At 42.7% G+C, this 18,722-nt stretch overlaps 1 protein-coding gene across 2 annotated transcripts in view; it reads right to left on the reverse strand.

Moving 5' to 3' along the window:
• Positions 1-18,722, reverse strand: part of hivep1 (HIVEP zinc finger 1) — a 66,488-nt gene that overhangs the window by 22,204 nt on the left and 25,562 nt on the right. The window contains exon 1 of one of the 2 annotated variants that reach the window (XM_085345808.1): positions 2,253-3,225. The exons of the other annotated variant lie outside the window; for it this stretch is intronic. Within the exon in view, the coding sequence (XP_085201934.1) occupies positions 2,253-2,256 (4 nt within the window). The 5' untranslated portion in view covers positions 2,257-3,225. Of the gene's footprint in view, positions 1-2,252; positions 3,226-18,722 lie in introns of those variants that run through there. 2 annotated transcript variants of the gene reach the window in all.

The following is an 18,722-nucleotide window of genomic DNA, read 5'->3' on the forward strand; positions in this document are numbered from 1 at the left end:
AAATATTATTCGTCACATAAAAACACATGCACGGGCTCGCCCCGGGTTATTTATCCATCGATCCATCGACCAGAAGCTTTTAGTATTCCCAGTTCCCGTCTGGCTCTCGCCGCCGACCGAGCTCTCTCAGCTGGAACAGCTTCCCCCTGCAGCTACGGTGATCTACCACAATAAGAGCACTCAAACCCCAACTAACAACACAACTCTTCTCATGTTCGACACCATGTAAACTCTTAAATATGGAAGTAAAGTTTGAACTATTCATTTGAAAAGATATTAAAATGCTTATTCAATCATTCAAACCACTAAAATCAAATCAAACTGTTATCAGTCAATTCCTGATTGTTTCAGCTCTAGCACACATTTCCTGTTCTGTGAGGAAAAAAACCCTTAAAAACCCTTAACTGAACTGTGAGCAACTTTTCAGTTTGGATTTGATGTCACCGTTTGAGCCCGACAGTTTCACATAAGACGTGAAACAGTCACTGAAATTTAGCAGCGAGCTCTCAACTGTACACAAACACCCACTTCTTTCTTTGAGGAGTCTAAAAAAAGAAGAAACTGGAAGTAAAAACAAGCTGCATGTCAAACTGCATCCAGTCAGCGTCTCGAGTTCCCCCTGGCTGCTGAGGGGCTGTGACACAGAACAACGCTGCGGCGGTTCCGCTTTACTGAGCTTGGCGACGGACGGCCGATGTGGCGTCAAGCGACGCTTCGATGGGCCGTGTGGGACAGGAAGCACATTTCAGTCACTTCAGCGTGAAAATAAATTTTGCACACGTACGGTGAGCTCCGTGCGTCACACAAGCAACAAGGAGGAGGAGAGAAGGTAGGAGGCGGGGGGGACCATAATTTGAGGTTTTGAAAGACCTTTAAGGCATTTAATATTCAGATTAATGCAATCAACCCACCTAATTCAATTCTCATTATGATTTTTTTTGCTCAGAGCAGACCACGCTACCTCAAATTTAAGCTTTTCAAATATGATCCTTCCTTAAATTTGTCTTGAAATGAATTAAAACTGAATATTAGTTAGTTTAGCAGCTGTTCTTGAGCTACTTTGTCATTATTACTGCAGATTTCCCATCTGTTTATGGACTTATATTTGACATAAACACTCACTTAGTATAACTAATGCCGAGCATTATATATTTATTTACTTTTGGACAAAATATTAGCAGGCAAATGTTCAGAGCAGGGGAGCATTTCATCAACAGGAGGAATAAAATGAAAGAATATTTTGATGATGTTGTGACAGTAAGAAAATGAATACCTCTCACACATCTGGACAGTAAATCTGAAGCTGAAGCGAGCAGGTAGTTATCTTAGTATGAGGTTAATTCTAATTATAGTGGGAAAAACAAGCTGGAAATAATTGTTAGTTCCACACAGGACCAGTATCGTCCTCTCCAAATCATGCTGGTACAGTCAGCAGTAAATAATAAATGGACTGGTACTTATAAAGTGCTTTTCTACTCTCACTGAGCACTTTTTAACTACAATTCAGCCATTCTTACAAACACAAACATTACTGTGATGAATGCAATGAGGAAAACTTGGGTTCAGTGTACTGGGGTTGAACCGCCTCTTATCCTCACTAAAGCTATATTGTATTTGCAGCCAGCAGAGGCTCTAGGACGTTACTGGTCCTGCAGAGGAAGAATGAGCAGCAGTCTGTTTTTCTTTGTTTTGCGATGGCTTGTTTTTACGGTGGATAATGTGTGATAATGTGGTGCGATAATGCGGATTCACTTCGTTTCCTTCTGTTTTCGCTCTTTATGCTAAGCCAAGCATCTGCCGGTTCGAGGTGTATATGCTTACTACGCACGCACACCTGTCAGAAATAAAGTAAATAAGCATATTCGCCAACTATACCTCCAAGCGGCAACAGGAAGCTAAATGAGGCTTATGAATAACCAAACTAAATGCACAAAGGTGCAAGCACGTTATAGCCATCACAGTGTGCGGTCAACATTTACTTAACAGATGACAAGAAATCCACAGAATATTTTTTAACCACTTTAAAAAGACGTCACCTCCAGTTTGCAGAATCTGTGGTGCAGGGTTTTCACTATTTTTTGACTAAAGGCAAAACAATGATGAGGAGGGGGAGAAAAGCCAAAATAATAGCAAACGTGTCAGATAAATACTTGGTTTCATTCGGCATAAATGCAAAACAGTTAAGCGCAGATTAGAAATGACATATTTACATTTCAAAGTTAAGAAAAAGTGAAACTTCATCACAGACTTACACATCAATCTGTTGCTGTGTTTCCTGCAATCCTGCACAGAGTGTGGCACATCAAACCAGATGGCAGCGCTGCTTCCCGTCACAGCAACATCCAAAGATAAAAACAACTTTCAAACACACTCTGGATCCCTCAGGCTCGACTGCCCCGATGCCCAACTTTGGCTGATTACTGAGGCGCCGTGAATGAGTGACAGCTCACTGACTGCTTCCTGTCTATGCCGTTCGCTTTGACGACTCAGACTTGAGGAAAAGGTGTCCCACAAGCCTTCGCCGACCCCCCCCCCCACAAAAGCTAAACTTCACACCTCTGACCTCAGAGGGTAAACAGGAAACGCTGCCGAGAATCCCCGAGAGCGTGACGAGTGGGTTCTTTCACGGGACAAAAACTCACTTCTTTGCTGGACGCTGCTGATGTGAACTCCTTTTGTTCAGGAGACAGAAGGAGACTCTGCAGAGAACAACAAGTGCATACTTAAGTCTGTGTCAACACAAGCAGTCACAAGCCTGCGTTTCCGCCCTATCAGCTGTGGCTGCGCAGCAGCACGGGGCGTTGCCTGCGGTTTCCTCAGAATAATGTGACGAGGAGGGGAATTCCTGTAAGGCCCAGGGAGAGGGGGGGAGGAGGAAGGGAGGGCCCGGCCAAACAGAGCAACAGTGCAGGCCGGCTGACGTCACTAAAACCGGCTTTGGCACCCTCCAGGGGATCCTTCTCTCGGCCTCCCTCCCTCTCTCTGTTTGTCTCGGAGGAATTTAAAGCGTCCTGCCAACTGCTGGTTGCCTAACAGCTCACTCACGGGCTAAAGAAGACTGAGGTGTTTACCAGAGGACTTTGCTTTTATCCCCCCCCCCCTTTTTTTGTTTTTTAAACATCACAGCCTTAGTCTTTCAGTTCCTTTTTGACAATGAGGCTGCACGTTAGTCTGAGGTGTTTTTTTTTTCCTTTTCACATTAAAAAGCATATCATTCACACACCACTGTTCATTTTCATACCGACATCAACACACTGAGGGAAACTTTTGAAGTGTTTAATCCTAAATTTCATTTGAAGCAGTATTACATGAGTCTTAAATTGAGCTTTTTTCCCATCTGAGGACACCATGGTTTTGATTTTTTGTGCAGAGACTGCTTCTGCTTTTACGCACACGTTATTCAGGAAATACTTAGTGTGTATGCATTTGATGATATTTAACAAAGATCCTAATACATTATTCTCTTCAGACATAAAAAAAAAAAAAACAAGCTGTCTAATGTGTGTTTTTAACATTACATATGCCAATATTTTTGTGTTTTGGATACAGGACTTTATATTGTTTCAAGGTTTCCAGGATAAGCCAAAGTAAACAATCGAATTAAAAGGAAATGAATCAACAATGTGTGCATTTTTAAGCAACTTCTGGTTTCAGCTTCTCAAATGTTATGACAGATACACCAATTTTGTAAATACGAAACTAAATCTAAACTAATCAGCTCAAATAGTCGACTGGCCTCTGAAATTCATGCTGGTATGTTCACGTATGAGCACAGAGAAACTTTCCTTCTTCTGCCATCATGAGTTATTGAAGTCAAGTGATGGTTTTTGAAGGGATATGGGTTAGACTTTTTTTTTTCCTAATGTGATTTTGAAATGATTGATGGTCAGTTTCCCTCTTTGGAGAGCAGAGTCAAATGCGATTTTCTTTCATTTGCCTGAAGTGTCCCAGCTATAAATACAGCCTCCTCTACTTTTCCTTAAACAACAGCAAACCGCTGCCGCTCTCAGAGGCACCCAGCGGCAATTTTGTTTTTCTTTTCAACTCCAAAATTTTAAAAAAAAGAGACATTCAAGGCTGAGTGTGGGCGAAAAACAAAAAACAAGATTCTGGAAATGGCCGTGAAAACTGCAGAATCTTGTGAGGATTTTTTAAGTCAACAACAAATTGTGTTGCTCAGTTGAAGCTCCCCAAAGGCGGAGCAAAGCTGACTTGACGGACACTGAGGGGGTGAGATAAAGCTGCAAGGTCGCAGTGAGAAACAGCCTGCAGGTCGCTGTGGGAGGGCTCACTCCGAGCTTTTAAAGTGACCAGAGTCAATAGTTAAAAGGAGGGGATTCACCCCGCTCACAGCAGGCAGACTTCCAACAAGAGCTTGGCCTCCTGCGTTACATAAACGCGATGAGCCGGGCAGTTAAATGACAAAAGTGTCTCCCTAAGTGACGGCAGCCTGCACATTTAACCTCACTGTACTGTGGTCTGGTTGGGAAAAAAGAGGAAGCTCCCTCTGCTTTATTTTTGTATTAGTCATTATGGGGAATTCTCAGGGTTTTACAGTTTGGCCGCAAAAGAGGTTCAGAAAATCAGATAAATATTTATCCAGGCCAGGGACAACATGCAGCGTGACCAAGCACTTTTTGCAGTGTCATTGCCGGGGTAAAGAAGATAAACAGTTCACAGGCAAAAACTCCAGGATCAACACGGCACACTGTAATTAGGCCGGCCAAAGCTGCAGCATAAAAAGTTGGTGTTGGCATGTTAAAAGCAAAAATAAGCAGTGACTCACTTTTGACGGCCAAGCGCCCAAACTCCTCTGTCTTTAAAACTGACCTAAAGAGGGATCACTGTGTGTTTTTGTGTGTGAGTGGAGCAGTGGAGGACACTGCGCCTCATCTCTGTGGGAACATCTGAGTTAATGACAGCCGAGCTGGTGATAATGCAGCACAGCCTGAATGAAGTAATCCAGCTACTAACCTCTAATACTGTCCCTGTGTGTGTGTGTGCTGGCTGTCCATTAGCTTTAAGATATCTACAAACACTCGCACAATCAGGGTTACCACAGCCATTCAGCTCAATACAGCCACGAATTCAACTGCCAAAAAGTCTCCAATCCATGCTGCATACAAGCAGTCACCCACGCTGACCCTTCATACTCCAAATACCAAACTGAAACCAATCAAAAACCACGTGAGCAGGGCAGTCACAGAGCTGGGAGGCTTTTCTTCTCTCTGGCTTTTTCTGTTTGGGGAATTCACGTTGAAAATTTCTTCTCTTGGCTTCATCTTCGAATTTTAAATGCATACCGTCGCGATCAGAAATCTTTTCAGCCGAGCACAAAAACCACGTTCACACACTCTCATCGGAAACGAGCAGATTTTTGGCAAAAGGGTCAAAATCCGCTGTATATACTTATATTTTATGCTACTTTCATTTCACCACACCACACTATGCAGCCAAATATTGTGTTTTGCTCTCAAAGAAAAACATAGATAACATTAAGATTATACTACCAATACCAGTGAACTTATCTTGGTTGAGATGTCAGATTAGTGGTTTTTATTTCCACTAAACGGATATTTGTCTTTTCTTTTTCATGATTCATATTTTCAGATATTTCAGAGTAAACAGTAAAATGTAAAATCCAAAACAGCGACCTCCATTACACCTACTGCTCAGTTCATCCACTGTCTGAAACAAGTCTACTTTCTCACGATTGGCTGCCCCTCGTAAACAAGGGGGTTTGAACTGCAGGTGGGTGTGGCCTCTGTGCTCACAGTCAGTCCTGTGTGCCTGAGATGACCGTATTAGTGTATAGTGTATGAAGCTGTGTTACAATGTGTTCGGAAAAATGCCAAAAACGTCAAGGAATAAATTTAAAACTAGAGACCTAAGTGGTTTCCGGAAGTTACAGAAATGAGCAACACAGACACGTGCTAACAAACCTCGTAAAAGATTTGAAAACATTCCTGAAACTGACTGATCAAGGACTGTGGAGGACGTTCATATAGCCAAAATAATGAGGCTTTTGGCCCCGCCCACTTGCTATTCAAACCTTCTGTTTTACAAATAGTTATTTTTCATACAGTAGATAAAGTAAGGGACTGCATGAGGAAAAACTGAACTGCACATCATGCAAAGCTGCTCTAGTAGCATCCAAGACTATAAATGCAGAGGGTGGAAATGCCCATAATAGATCCTCTTGGCTTTGCAACGATTAATTTGACTGCTTTGAAACTAAGTATATTTGCTGAAAATACTACAAAAACATGATTCGGCTGATTGAGTACATCTTCCACCCCTCTGCTGAGGCTGATCTTTGAGGAAATGTAGAAAAACTTCTGAACACACATTTATAACTCAGAGGCTTTGACGCAATCGCGGTCCCAATCAGAGGAATCTAACGCGATTCAGGCCAATAAGTTTCATCCAGCTGGCAGCTGTTGCTCTCGTATCTCTGAATCTAATCACAGTGCCATCTTCGCTACAGGAGGAGAGACTATTACAGCCGCCAAGCCTTCTAGGAAAAGAGACAAGTCTTAATTAGATCTGGAGCTTATGGGGCTGAGTACAGTGAGAGGCAGAGAGAGCAACAAAAGCCAGCGAGCGCGTGCAGGAAACCGGGATCTGACAGTATGCAAGGTCATTGATCATGTTACAGAACAGCAGCAGGATCCTGCTCAGGCTCGGCTTCTGAATCCAGGCTTCTTCTCACCTATTCGCCTCTTTTTGTCTCCCCCCCTCCTTCCTGCTGCGCATACTGAAAAACAAGCCTCGTCTCTCAACCATCACACCCTCCTCCACCCGCTGCCTCCCACTGCTGCCCTCAGGGGAGGAGCTGAGATGTTAATGAGGGCTGTTGTGATGTGGAAACACGGGGCATGTTAATGGCATGAAAATCCATTATGATTTAATTTAAACAAATCTCCTCTCGACTGTAGGATGAAGGCTGCTGTTGTTTCAGTTTGAACCCGGTGTGCGGCTGAAAGGTTTAATCAATTAGTCGATCTGTGATTGTTTAGGCTGAGTGGAAATGCCAGACATTTACTTTGCTTGTCGTTTTCTCTTTTACATTATTGGCGTTTGGAGATTTACAGACATCGTGTAGAGCTGTGGGAACTTTCACTTTGTTACTATTATTATTTTGACATTTTATGAAGTGATAACAACTGTCAGGTTAAATATTAGTTGTAGCCCAACTAATTTTTTATATTTGCTGCTGTGTACACAAATTATTTGGTGGATTATGTTGCTTAATCCTCCTGAAACCAACAAATCTTCAAGTCTAAAATGCTGCATATATCATATGTAAATATCTGCATATTTACAATAAATCAATTCTTCTGAGGTCCTTTCAGGACTTTTTTCTAATATTTTGATAGTTTTAAATTTGAAAGAAATGCAGGAAAGCCATGTGGAGCAAACATTTATACATAAATATGTTCATTCAGATTTTTGGCATAAACATGGTGGTTTGAGATATTTTCATTATTCAAAATAAATCCACTGCAAGAAAATAATTTTGAAAAACCAGAGGCTGAAGAAGCTGAGCTTTCCCATAACCCATTTCAAAAGCCTTACTCTCAGTTTATGGCACACGTTTCATAATCGTACATGAAACCAACATGTCACAGCAAGTTTCTGTGATCTTTGACTGACTCGCGACTTCTAGAGAAAGCAGCACAAAACCATTTAACAAGAAGCCACTTGATAAAGACTACGAAGGCTTTCTCGAGCCAAAGCTTTTTGAAAACATATTCAGTGACGACACCACAGCTGCAGTCTTTTTACATACCGAGAAGTGTGCTTGTTCCTTACAGAGTGCCATCGGCTCGCTCGGAGAGACCGGTGACCGGCGCTGTAGACTCCCACAGGGCTTTCCTGCAGCTGCTCTGCGGCTCTCTCTGGTTTCTCTATCTGCAGATGCCGCCAGACAACCATCTGCTTTTATAGCTCATTTAGCACATACACGTTCTTGCATATACGGGGTTGGTGCTGAATGTAAACACAGAGGGACATGTCTCAACAGAGGCCACAACAAACAGCCCTGTGTATGTCAACCAGCGAAACAAATCAAATCAAAACTATTTAACCATTTAAAAATCTAAAAAAACAAACGAACAAACACTCGCCGGACACTTTATCGAGTCGGCTCAAACCAGTTTTCTTGAACATGACAATGAGTTCACTGTACTTTCAGAACTGTCGTATTTCCTCACGGCACCGATTCAGCAAGGTGCTGGAAACAATGCTCAGAGATTTGAGGCCATATTGACACAATAGCATCGCACAGATGCGGCAGATTGGATGGCTGCACATGATGTCAATCTCCCATTGCACCACACTCCAAAGGTGCTGTACTGGATTAAGATCTGGTGACTGTGGAGGACATTTGAGTACAGTGAGCTCATTGTCATGTTCAAGAAACCAGTTTGAGCTTCATGACAAGGGGTGTGACATGGTCAACAACAATACTCCGACAGAGGGCCCAAGGTGTGCCAAGAATATTGTACATATACAATATATTGTATATGTACAATACAATACATATCTCCTGCATACATAATGCTTGGTTTCAACTTCAGCAGGTTGTCTCAACCACATCTACGTGCATAAATGCATTGGGTCGCGTCCATGCGATTAGATGTTTGCTTTAACAAGCATTTGAGCAAGTGTACCTCACAATGTGGCTGGTGATTTTTTCACAGAAACTAAATGAAGGTCTGAAAGGCCCAAAAACGTCTGTGTGAGATGATATCATCTTGGTATCATCAAATCTTCAATCAGTTGGTAGTTTTTGCTCAACATGTTGATATATATGTTTTAAAAACAAACAAACAAGCAAAAACAGGGCTCCATAAGATATTTTCAATGATTTGTCAAACAAGTCTGAAAGATTTTCAGAGATAAAAATGCCACATTAAGGCACATTAAACTAGGACAATGTCTGTTAATCAGCTAACTGAATGATCGCCAGCATTATTTTAGGTAAGCTGTGGTTGTCTGACTGACACCACTGCTGCTGCTTCTCCCTCTCTGATGTTGATATCGCTGCCCACCTCCACCTCCGCCCCTTTCACTGTTTTCTGAGCGTTTCCTCTGCCATTGGCAGTAGGCAGGAGGTAATGTTACATAATCCAAGCGAAAGAGACATGGCGTTCCCTCACTGTCTTTTTATCTTCCTCCTCCTCGTCTCATTCTCAGTCCTCAAATTTACCACCTTGTCCTCCCATCCTCCTCCCTGTTTGTATCACTACCACCACCGGCATCATCTTCTCCGCTTCTTGCCCACTCCTCTGTCTTTTATTGCCATCGACTTCAAATATAATAATTCTTTCACAATCAATCCAAGTAAATTGAATGATATTTGTGAGAAAGCTGCAGAAAAACTCCTGAACCTACAATTCCAACCTACAACACATCCACTTTGCTCCGATGTAAGGCAAGTAAGAAAAAGCAGCAAATTCTCACATTTAGGAACCATCAGCAATTACCAGAACAGCTCGAAATCACAGTTCAGTCGTCGAATTGATTAATGAACCAATCCAGTCAGCTATACCTCAATTTGGGTTTGCAATAGAAGTTTAATTCATAAAGTAAAGAAGCTTCTGGAGAGTTTCTTTATTGAGATTGAGTCCAAATACGATTGGCAGCAAGCGAGTTTCTCACTAAAGAAGTCTTCAAAAAAAAAAAAAAAAAAAAAAAGTCCAGATAGTGCCGTAAAAACCGAGTTAGGATGCAGTTTGCTTCAGCCTAAACCAACTCTGCTTGGTGTAGGCGATGGTGCTGCTCAAGAAGGTTAATTTCACCAGACTGTTAGCTGCCATACAGCTGACAATCTCACACACACACACACACACACACACACACACACACACACACACACACACACACACACACCTCCAACAGCTAATCTTCAGAAAAGTTCAGAGTTATTGTGACCAATAATATCAGTAAACCTCTTATTTCCAGCATTAATGGACATTTAACAGCCTTTTATCAGTGGTCATCACTCCCATACTCACATAGACATCCCCAGTAAGTAGACTCCAGCAGCCAGTAGCCTGAATCCAGTAAATTTCAGCCAACAGACTTCGCACACTGACCTTTTGGCCTCTTGCTAGAAGAGTGCTGCCCCTACTCTGTCTTTCACATTTGCCCAAATGCCACAGCTCTGCAGCATCTGTTCACTAGAAAAGCTCCTCCTTGGTGGTTATTGGGTTTAGGTTTATGTGGCTGAACTCAAATTGTGTGTTTGTGAAAGTAACTTGTTGCAAATGTGTAAACTTAGCTCCTGTTCTCTCGTGTTGTTTAAATCCCCACAGAAAAAGGCAGTGGGAGCTCAGCAGGAATTATCTGCCATACATTTCTAAGCTTTTTTTCTCCTGTTTTGTGTCCAACCAGGGAGCACGAGTTTATGTTTGATCCTGCAGCTCCTGTAGTGGCACTACTCTTTCTTTATTTCTAGAAAGAGTAGTGCTTTTTTTCACGTTTTGGGCTTGGAGTCCCCGATGTGTATCCACTTCCTTTTTGTTCATTTTCATTTCTTTATTTGTATTTTTTGCTTTTCACTTTATACATGAATAGGAAGTCATTTGACTCAAGCGAAAGAATGATCAGTAGTTTTGATTTGAGGTTTGAGCGTGTACTCAAATTAAAGGTCATAACATCTCGGTCATAAGACCTACCTGGTATTTCCAGGTTGTCTACATGACCTAGGTTACTTTCTGTTTATTTATGATATTGTGGTATAATAGTAGCTAAATAAGAATGATTTCTTTGCATATATGTGTGGTATACAACCAATAATTAGGTTTTATTGACAACATTGATGATAATATTCAATTAATAGCTAGGTTTCATTTGACGTAGACGTGACGTCGACGTAAAGCGCGAAATTTGACTGGCGGTCGGAAGTGAAAAAGATAAGCGTAAAATCACAGACAGACAGTACGCAAAATGCCTATGTCCTGTTGTGTTTACGGATGCTCCAGTAGGTCGACCCGAGAAACTGATAAACGGTATTTTAGGGTACCAAAAATAGCCCAACGAAGAGGAGAAAAATGGAAAATTCTAACCGAAAAACGTAGGAAAAAATGGATTTTAAATTTACGTTTACAGTCGGGAGGAGCAGAGTCTGCCAATGCCCGTGTCTGCAGCGACCACTTCGTCAGAGGTAATGTTATGTTTGCAAACGAACTTATTAGCATTAGGTTGTCGTTACATTCTCGTTTACTTAGTGCTTTTAAGTTAGCAGTCTAATATTGACTTGATTGGGACTATAGGCTGCCCAAGTGCTTTGGATGACGAAGAGTCGGAGGACTGGGCTCCGACGGTCAATCTCGGCTACGAACGAAAACCCAGATCGGAATCAGTTCTCAAACGAGAGAAAAGAATGAAGCTTAAGGCAGAACAGCATCGATGTGCAGAGGCGATTTTGGATATGCAACAGACGGCTGAGAGCCCGGATTTGAGCCTACTTAATTAGGCTACTAACCCTGCCATACAATTGCAATGAGCTGCAATCACTTCTCCATCCTCCTTTGCAATTACCCAAGTCTTCAGAGGTGTCTCGTTAGACCTCTGAGAATGGTTTACCTTGAAACAAACAACTGTCACTCTAACGAAGTCCTAAGGATGTGGCATGTTTGTTGACGTTAAAGCCGCTACCGCTAACTGTTAGCGTGTTTAAGATAAAGCAATATAAGAACAAACACTCACCCTTGCAAACACCAAACTGTATCCATCACGGAGACGTTTTGTTCCAAGGTTGTGGACCCACCCGCTGACAAAAAAATTGTACGCCTCCAGACTCTTGAAAGCTTTCATTTGCTGCCTAGTGTAGTAAGAAGTCTGGAGGACCAAGTAGTTGGTGATATCCACAGCCTCGATAGTAGGCAAATCCTTTACTTCTGTGGTGTATTCGGACATTTTCAAAGAATACGGATCACGTCCGATATATTTTTTAACTATCTGTTTATATCTCTCCCGAGAAACGGGGTCTAAAGTTGCACAATAGCTGCTCTCCTGACTCTCCACAGTGTCCTCCATGTTTACTTCCGCCCTCCACTCAAAAATCGCGCTGCCTCCGCACGTCATCAGAACCACGTGACCGCAACCCAACTATTTCAAAAGGTGAGCCAACTATCAGCATTGTATTTCTCCAAGCATCCATTGAGCGTGAAGCAAAAAAATCAAATCAAATACACAAGAAAAGTTTATGCCAGTTTATATCCACTGCTGTAAAACAGTCTTTGCCATCAAACCACCGAAGAAAAAGATCACGCAACAAGATGGTAGCTTCAAAACACCACAGGTGAAACAAACCTAATGTACTAAGTGGACCTTTAAGACACAGCGTCAAGTAAATCATCATTTATTTTGATTATTTCCATATTGGCGGACACACATAGCGAGCGAGTGTGGTAAACAGGAAACCGTCCGGCACCGGAGTATTGACCCGTGTGCTTCAGGGAGAGCTAACGAGATGATGCACGTAATAAAATTACTGCAGAAAAAGGCAAAAGGGGGGAAACCTTGCAAATAAACAGATCTCCAAGTAACTCTTAAACACTCTGGTAGCATAACAGGTATTTCTATTCTTGCATGAAGCTGCTCAGCGGGGGAAGGAGAGGAGCTCTGTGATGATGTCATACTGTGTGGAAGAAGAAGAAGAAGAAGCCAAAAGTGTCTAAGTTCAGCTTCACTCTATCTCTGGACGAGCTGTTGCGTAACGCCTCCAAGCTCATCTCCGACTGCAGCTCACAAGCTTACGCTCTCCTCTAGCTCATGTTGTGCGTCAGCTGCTGCTGTCCGGCCACCGAGGCCGAACTCGTTGCCCCAGACGAGCGCTGGAGTGTCTGAGCTGGGTTGCTGGTGGGGATTTTAGTGAGTTAAACCCCTTAACCGAAGTCGTCGTAACTTAGATCATATTTCAGTCAATGCTGATAAAGTTTTGAAACTATCAGACACTCAGTTTCTTTTAATTTAACCATCGAAGGAAAAAAAAGACAGAGAGAGAGAGAGCTGAAATTATTTGCCGCTTCAGAGCATTTGAAAATTTGAGCTCCTCAAATGTGATGACTTTCTGATTTAATTCAGCATTTTTATGCATCATTTCCATGCAGCACTTGTTGCACTTGTGAAGGCAACAGCTAATCTTGAGCTCTGGGGAGGTTATGGAGAATATCTTCTGCTATTTTCTGGCATTATGTCAAGAAAATAATGAGCAGATTATGAGCTACTGGCAGAATTTTTGAAAACACAAGAAAACAGGTGAATCTTAATAAATGTTAAACTCGTTTTCCCAACACATCAGGATGAAACAATGCTAGAACAAAAGGGAGACAAACTAAGGAATAATTACAAACTTCTACAAAAACCTGTGGTTAGATGAGCAAATGAGTAGGAAGGTACAGACAGAAACAAGCAGACAATGAAGCAGCCCACACTGAAACAAAAGCCTGCAGCGAGGAATAAAATACAAACTGATCAGCACAAAGACAAGCTCTTGCAGCGGCTGCACAATACCTGATAGGAGGGAAGAAGAGTACCAAAGAAAGTCGAGACTTTCTCAGAGAGCAGCTGGCTGCTCCCGCTTGGTTTTCCCTCCTGGAGTCAGACACGCTTACGGGGAAACACCTGACATTTCCGACCCAGACGGCAGACACTTTCCCAACCAAAACCCGCTGACATTCCTCTGTGCTCTCTCCGTCTCCCAGAGAGAAGAAGAGAAAAGAAAAGCACAAGACTGAATCGGCACTGCAGAGCGGAAAGCCGAGCGTCTGGCTGCCGTCTGTCCTCACACACTAACGCACAGCTGTGTCTCTGTGCTTTCACTTCTCACTTCTGCCTGGTTTCTCTACTGTCAGTGTAGCAACCACGCTTCTTTCTCCTCCCTGCCTGGCTTCGTGTTCCTCCCCCCTATCCTCTCCTCCCTCTTCGCTCTCCTTCCTTTCTTTTTTTTTTTTCTAATCCCTACTCTAAATCTGGGAAAGCCCTCACTGCCTGAGAACTGACTTCCCCGAGCTGTGTATCAGTGCTCTCTTCCTGCAAGAAAACCCCCCCCAAAACAAACAAAAAAAAACAAAGCAGGATGGGAGCTCTATAAACACCACAGGTCCCTAATTCCCCTAGGCTCACATATACACACACAGTCCACATCAGATTATCCGCTAACCTACATTGGGCATTCAACCTCCCACACCCCCGTAGAGGCTATAAATACCCGTCTATCTGCTCTGTGCATTGATCTGATCTGTGCAGACGACTGTAGGGACTAATGAAGACGCTGAAACACAAATGTCTGCGGGATGTGTGATGAACATTTTCAGTCTGAACCGTGCGCAGCTCTGCCACCATGTAAACATTGCGAGATGTCTTTTCAGAGGGATAGAATTTTGTGAAATGCATCGATCAGTTACAACATCAAAATTGCAGACACGTGAACAACACTGAGCTTTCATTACAATGCCTGGCATCTCTGTGGTTGTTACGTTGAAACACGCATGCCCATCTAAACATCGTTTCCGACAGAGCACACCCTCCGTGGACTTGGCAACGGTCCCCAAAGGAAGAAAAATGCGCAAACTGCTCTAAAAAAAGCTTGAAGAATATTCTAAAGAGCCCGAGTCATTAAACTGGCCACCAAAACCAATACGTCCCAACATGATTGGGAGCGAGCCACTGCGTCTCCAGACCTGACCGATCCAATGCCAATGGCCAGAAACCACAGAACACATCCACTTTTCACACATTTCAAAGGCATCTAAAAATCCAAAGTAGTCAGTTTCAAATACTAAAAACATATATGCAATACTCCTATAGACTGACTTTAACCTCTGCCATTAAAATGTGTTTTCTGAGTGTTACTTTTTTGATCATCCATCCATCCTACCTCCTCCAGGGTCGCTGGAGGGACTGGAGCCTCCAGCTCTCACAGGGCGAGAGGTGGGGTACCCGCCTAAACTGGAGCCACCAGTTTATTGCAGGGATAACACAGAGAGGACCATTCACATGGAGACTCCACAAAGTTTCGTGTTCTACAATTACAAGGATATAAATCTTTTTATAAACTTTAAAAGAGACTAGCTAGCAGTTAACCCCACTTGTCATGTCTCTACATACAAAGACTGCTCGAGAATTCCACTCTCTATCATTAGAACAGATTAGATAAGGGGCAGGTGCTTTGTAGTTCATGTGGCAGTTGATATGTTAGCTTAGCGTACCAAACCACCTTAGATGGGGCTAACAGTAGAAACAAGCCATATAATATTTTTGGTATTTGACTAAGCCTCCTGGAGGCTGGGTAGACCCAGAACACGCTGGACAAATTAAGTCTCATGTCTCGTTTCAGTCAAGTTTAACAAAAACCCCACATAGGATATCTAGATGAGCAGTAGAAAATGCAGTGATTGAAGTCAATGGTACTGCAACTTCTACAAAAAGTTAGATTAGAAGCAGCTATGAACCAAATTGAGGGTTAATGTTTTGGAAGGATTTTTTTAACTAATCATTTCAGCACCACAGAAGCTTTCTTTCATCACTCACCCCCGGGAATAAGCTTCTCTCCTCTGAACACCTGTACTCGCTGCCTGAGACTCATAGTTAGTCATTCTGTGCACATGGAAAATAAAGCCTTGGTACAGTAATAAACAATACCTGCATTTCATTTCACGAGGCACACCTGAACTAAAGCCTGAGTCACACATCGAGGCCCTCCAGCACCGCACACAACTTCTCATCCCTCTCAGAGTTTCACATGGCACCAGCTAAAAAGGGGTTTGGGGGTGGGAGCAGATTTGCTTAAATCATCCTGAAAGCAAGGTCTAAAAATACAACCAATCAAGCTTTTCCTCCAGCTTTTCCTCAGTGAGCGCCCTAACGAGGAGGAGGGAAGTCGGGGATCATCGTGGTTTAGAATTCCCGAGAGACTCTTGAACCCGAGAGGCATCGGGAGCTCCGAAATCTCCCCTCCACTGCCAACATCTCTCCCCATGGCAACAGCAGCTAAAGGAAGAGATGGCCCGTGTTACGCAAGAGGAAGAAGCTTTTCCAGTAGGCAGAATCCCTTCCTCCTCCTCCTCACCCTCCTACACATATTTTCACAGCCTCCTTATTAACCGTTTTTACATTTATCCCCATTGCTCTCCTAACCAGACATCTTTCTCCCTCGCACTTTCACACGCTGAACTCTGGCACGCTGCCATCCACGCCGTTCCCTTCCCTATTATCAACCGCTGCTTTGCCCCCTTTTCTTTCTCCCTTTCACTCCCCTGTGGGTGGCATTCATCTTCGTCCAAAGCTGCAGAAACGCCGCTGCTGGTGCTCCACGCCTGAGCGGCTTTCGATTTAAAAAAAAATAAGCTGGTGCTACAGTCAAATGACCTGATAGCTCGTACGACAATTGCTCAGAGGCTCAGCGTGACCGCTTGACCCAAGTTTCTGCAGGGTTCACCACGATAAGCTAAAGACCTTTTTTAAAACCCACACACAATTAACTTTAATACATGTTTGTGTGTCACACTGACTAGAATATAACAATGGCATGGAAAACAAGCAGAGACAAGACTGATCTGTTATTGCATAACACTTTTTCAGTGCCTCGTTATGTACACCAATAATCCCTGAAACCAAAAGTACACCAGAGGCAGAAAATAGAAGATGGTGTGAAGTTTTTGCTAAAATTGACACCCAGAGTTAGAAAGTAGTTGGCAGTAGTTACAGCCAGCAATTAGTTTAAGACTTTAACATTGTTATAATAACGTATTAATTGGAGATCATTTATCTTAGAAGGTAGATCACACCCCAGTACTCCCCTACCAATTCTGACTACATATCTGACTATGCCTTCTCACACTACAGGGTGCTTGTTCTCATTTACCAACTAGGCAGCACCCCCCCATCCATGTTCTGTTTAAGACGTACTCACCCCGGAGCCCTTACAAGCCATTAGCCCATTACCTTAAGCCCAGCACACTTCACCTTCAGACTCTCTGTCATCACCGAGTCCGGCCGTGTCGGTACCAGAATCACCAAGTTCTCTCATTGTCCAGAATTTCTCCTGATCTTTTCTCCAGCCATTCTTCCATATCTGAGCAGCTAGTTCCACTTCATACAAAGGGATCCCAGTACACACAGTTAAGCTCATGGGCCACTGGTCACTACAAGCCTATCAGTTGCATAACCACAACAATCTTCAAGATATTCTAAATGCTCAGTCACTGCTGCTTCTGGAGGATGTCTTCTTTGGTGATCTTCGCTGAGGACTTCTCCAAACCACAACCACAGAAGCGTGGTTGTTCACAGCTTCATGGCACACTTTTCACTGCTTAAAACTTTGCCGTTATGGTTCATCGTTCCACTTGATTATTGTCACAAATTCAAAAGTGTACTTATGTGAAGCGGGGGTGGAGGAAGTAGTAAATTCCATTGGACAGTTACACACACACTCATAGAAATAGAGTTATATTAAATAACTATTTTCCTAGCAGATCCTTTTTTTGCAGAACGGTTTCTCTAAAGTTATTGTTCCCACATAGACAGATATTTTACCAGTAAACCACCATTTAAAAAGTAAGTAAATAAAATATGATGTTAAAATCTAAACTTTTTATATTTCATCTTTGTGGTGTACGTCTGCATCGTGGTTTGTGCATGCATGATATTAAAAGCATATGAGTAACATCAGAAATGAACTAGGCCTAAAATGATTTTCTGCAGTAAAATAATAATGATGATTTTAACAAGATATGTCTGCAAACTAAATTTCTCTATTAAAAATGGAGTGCATTACACACAACTGCCCAAAGGTGTGCAAACTCTCTACTCTCTTCCTCAAATGTTGCTGTCTACGTGCAAAAAGAAAGGTCCACAAAAAATTTTCAAACAATAGGAAGAGCATGTGTTATCAGCACTGATGATTTCAAGGCATTGAATGCTGTAATATCTTTGGACCCTGTGACATTGTCCGGCAAAGGGTTACCAGGGCTCCACCCATGAGCCAAGCCCAGGAGAGCGGCTCATCAGGTAGCTCAGCAGGTCCGGTCAGGTTGTAATTTCCTGTAAGTTCCTGGCTTTCTGACACAACTACCTGGTAACCATAATGGAGCATTAAACAACTAAAATGTTGAGTATTCAGCCGAATATTTCACTCAGGAGTTGGCACACAACAAAAACAAAGCAAAAGGTTGGTGAGGAACAGAGTCCAAATATATTTTAGAACTGCTCGATAACGGCTGCATGTGTATATAAACAGCAGTTTACTGACAATCTTTGTATCAAGCTAAAAAATCAAAGCCATAATCCCCGTAGCTCTGAATCTGGGCTACTTTTAAAAAGCCAGCTAGTTCATCTGTGTTGTTAAGAACAATTCTATGTATGAATCTAAAAGAAAGGAGAACAAACTACAGGATAATGGTGAAAACAAAAACAGTTTTACAAGCTGTTTGAAGTTTGGGCCTTTCAAAGTTGCTCAGTGTGTGTAAATACCTACAGATAAGTTCTCACACCCTTTCTCTTGTACCGATCATGCATGGTAAGCTCCGCCTCCTCTCTGAAAGCGTGTATGCGTACACAGTAACGGTCAAATATCTGCACGCATGTCATTAAAATATCGACCCGACCTTGCTGACCCTTGTGACTGTTTAGGGGGTTTCAATCTTTCACCATCGACCCGCTGCAGTCCACTGGGTCCGGACACCCAAGGACAGACCTCCTCCTTCACT

Source organism: Diplotaxodon limnothrissa, linkage group LG22, assembly GCF_057381915.1.
Source record: "Diplotaxodon limnothrissa isolate DT_005_m linkage group LG22, D_limnothrissa_male_GT1.1, whole genome shotgun sequence".
NCBI lineage: Eukaryota > Metazoa > Chordata > Actinopteri > Cichliformes > Cichlidae > Diplotaxodon > Diplotaxodon limnothrissa.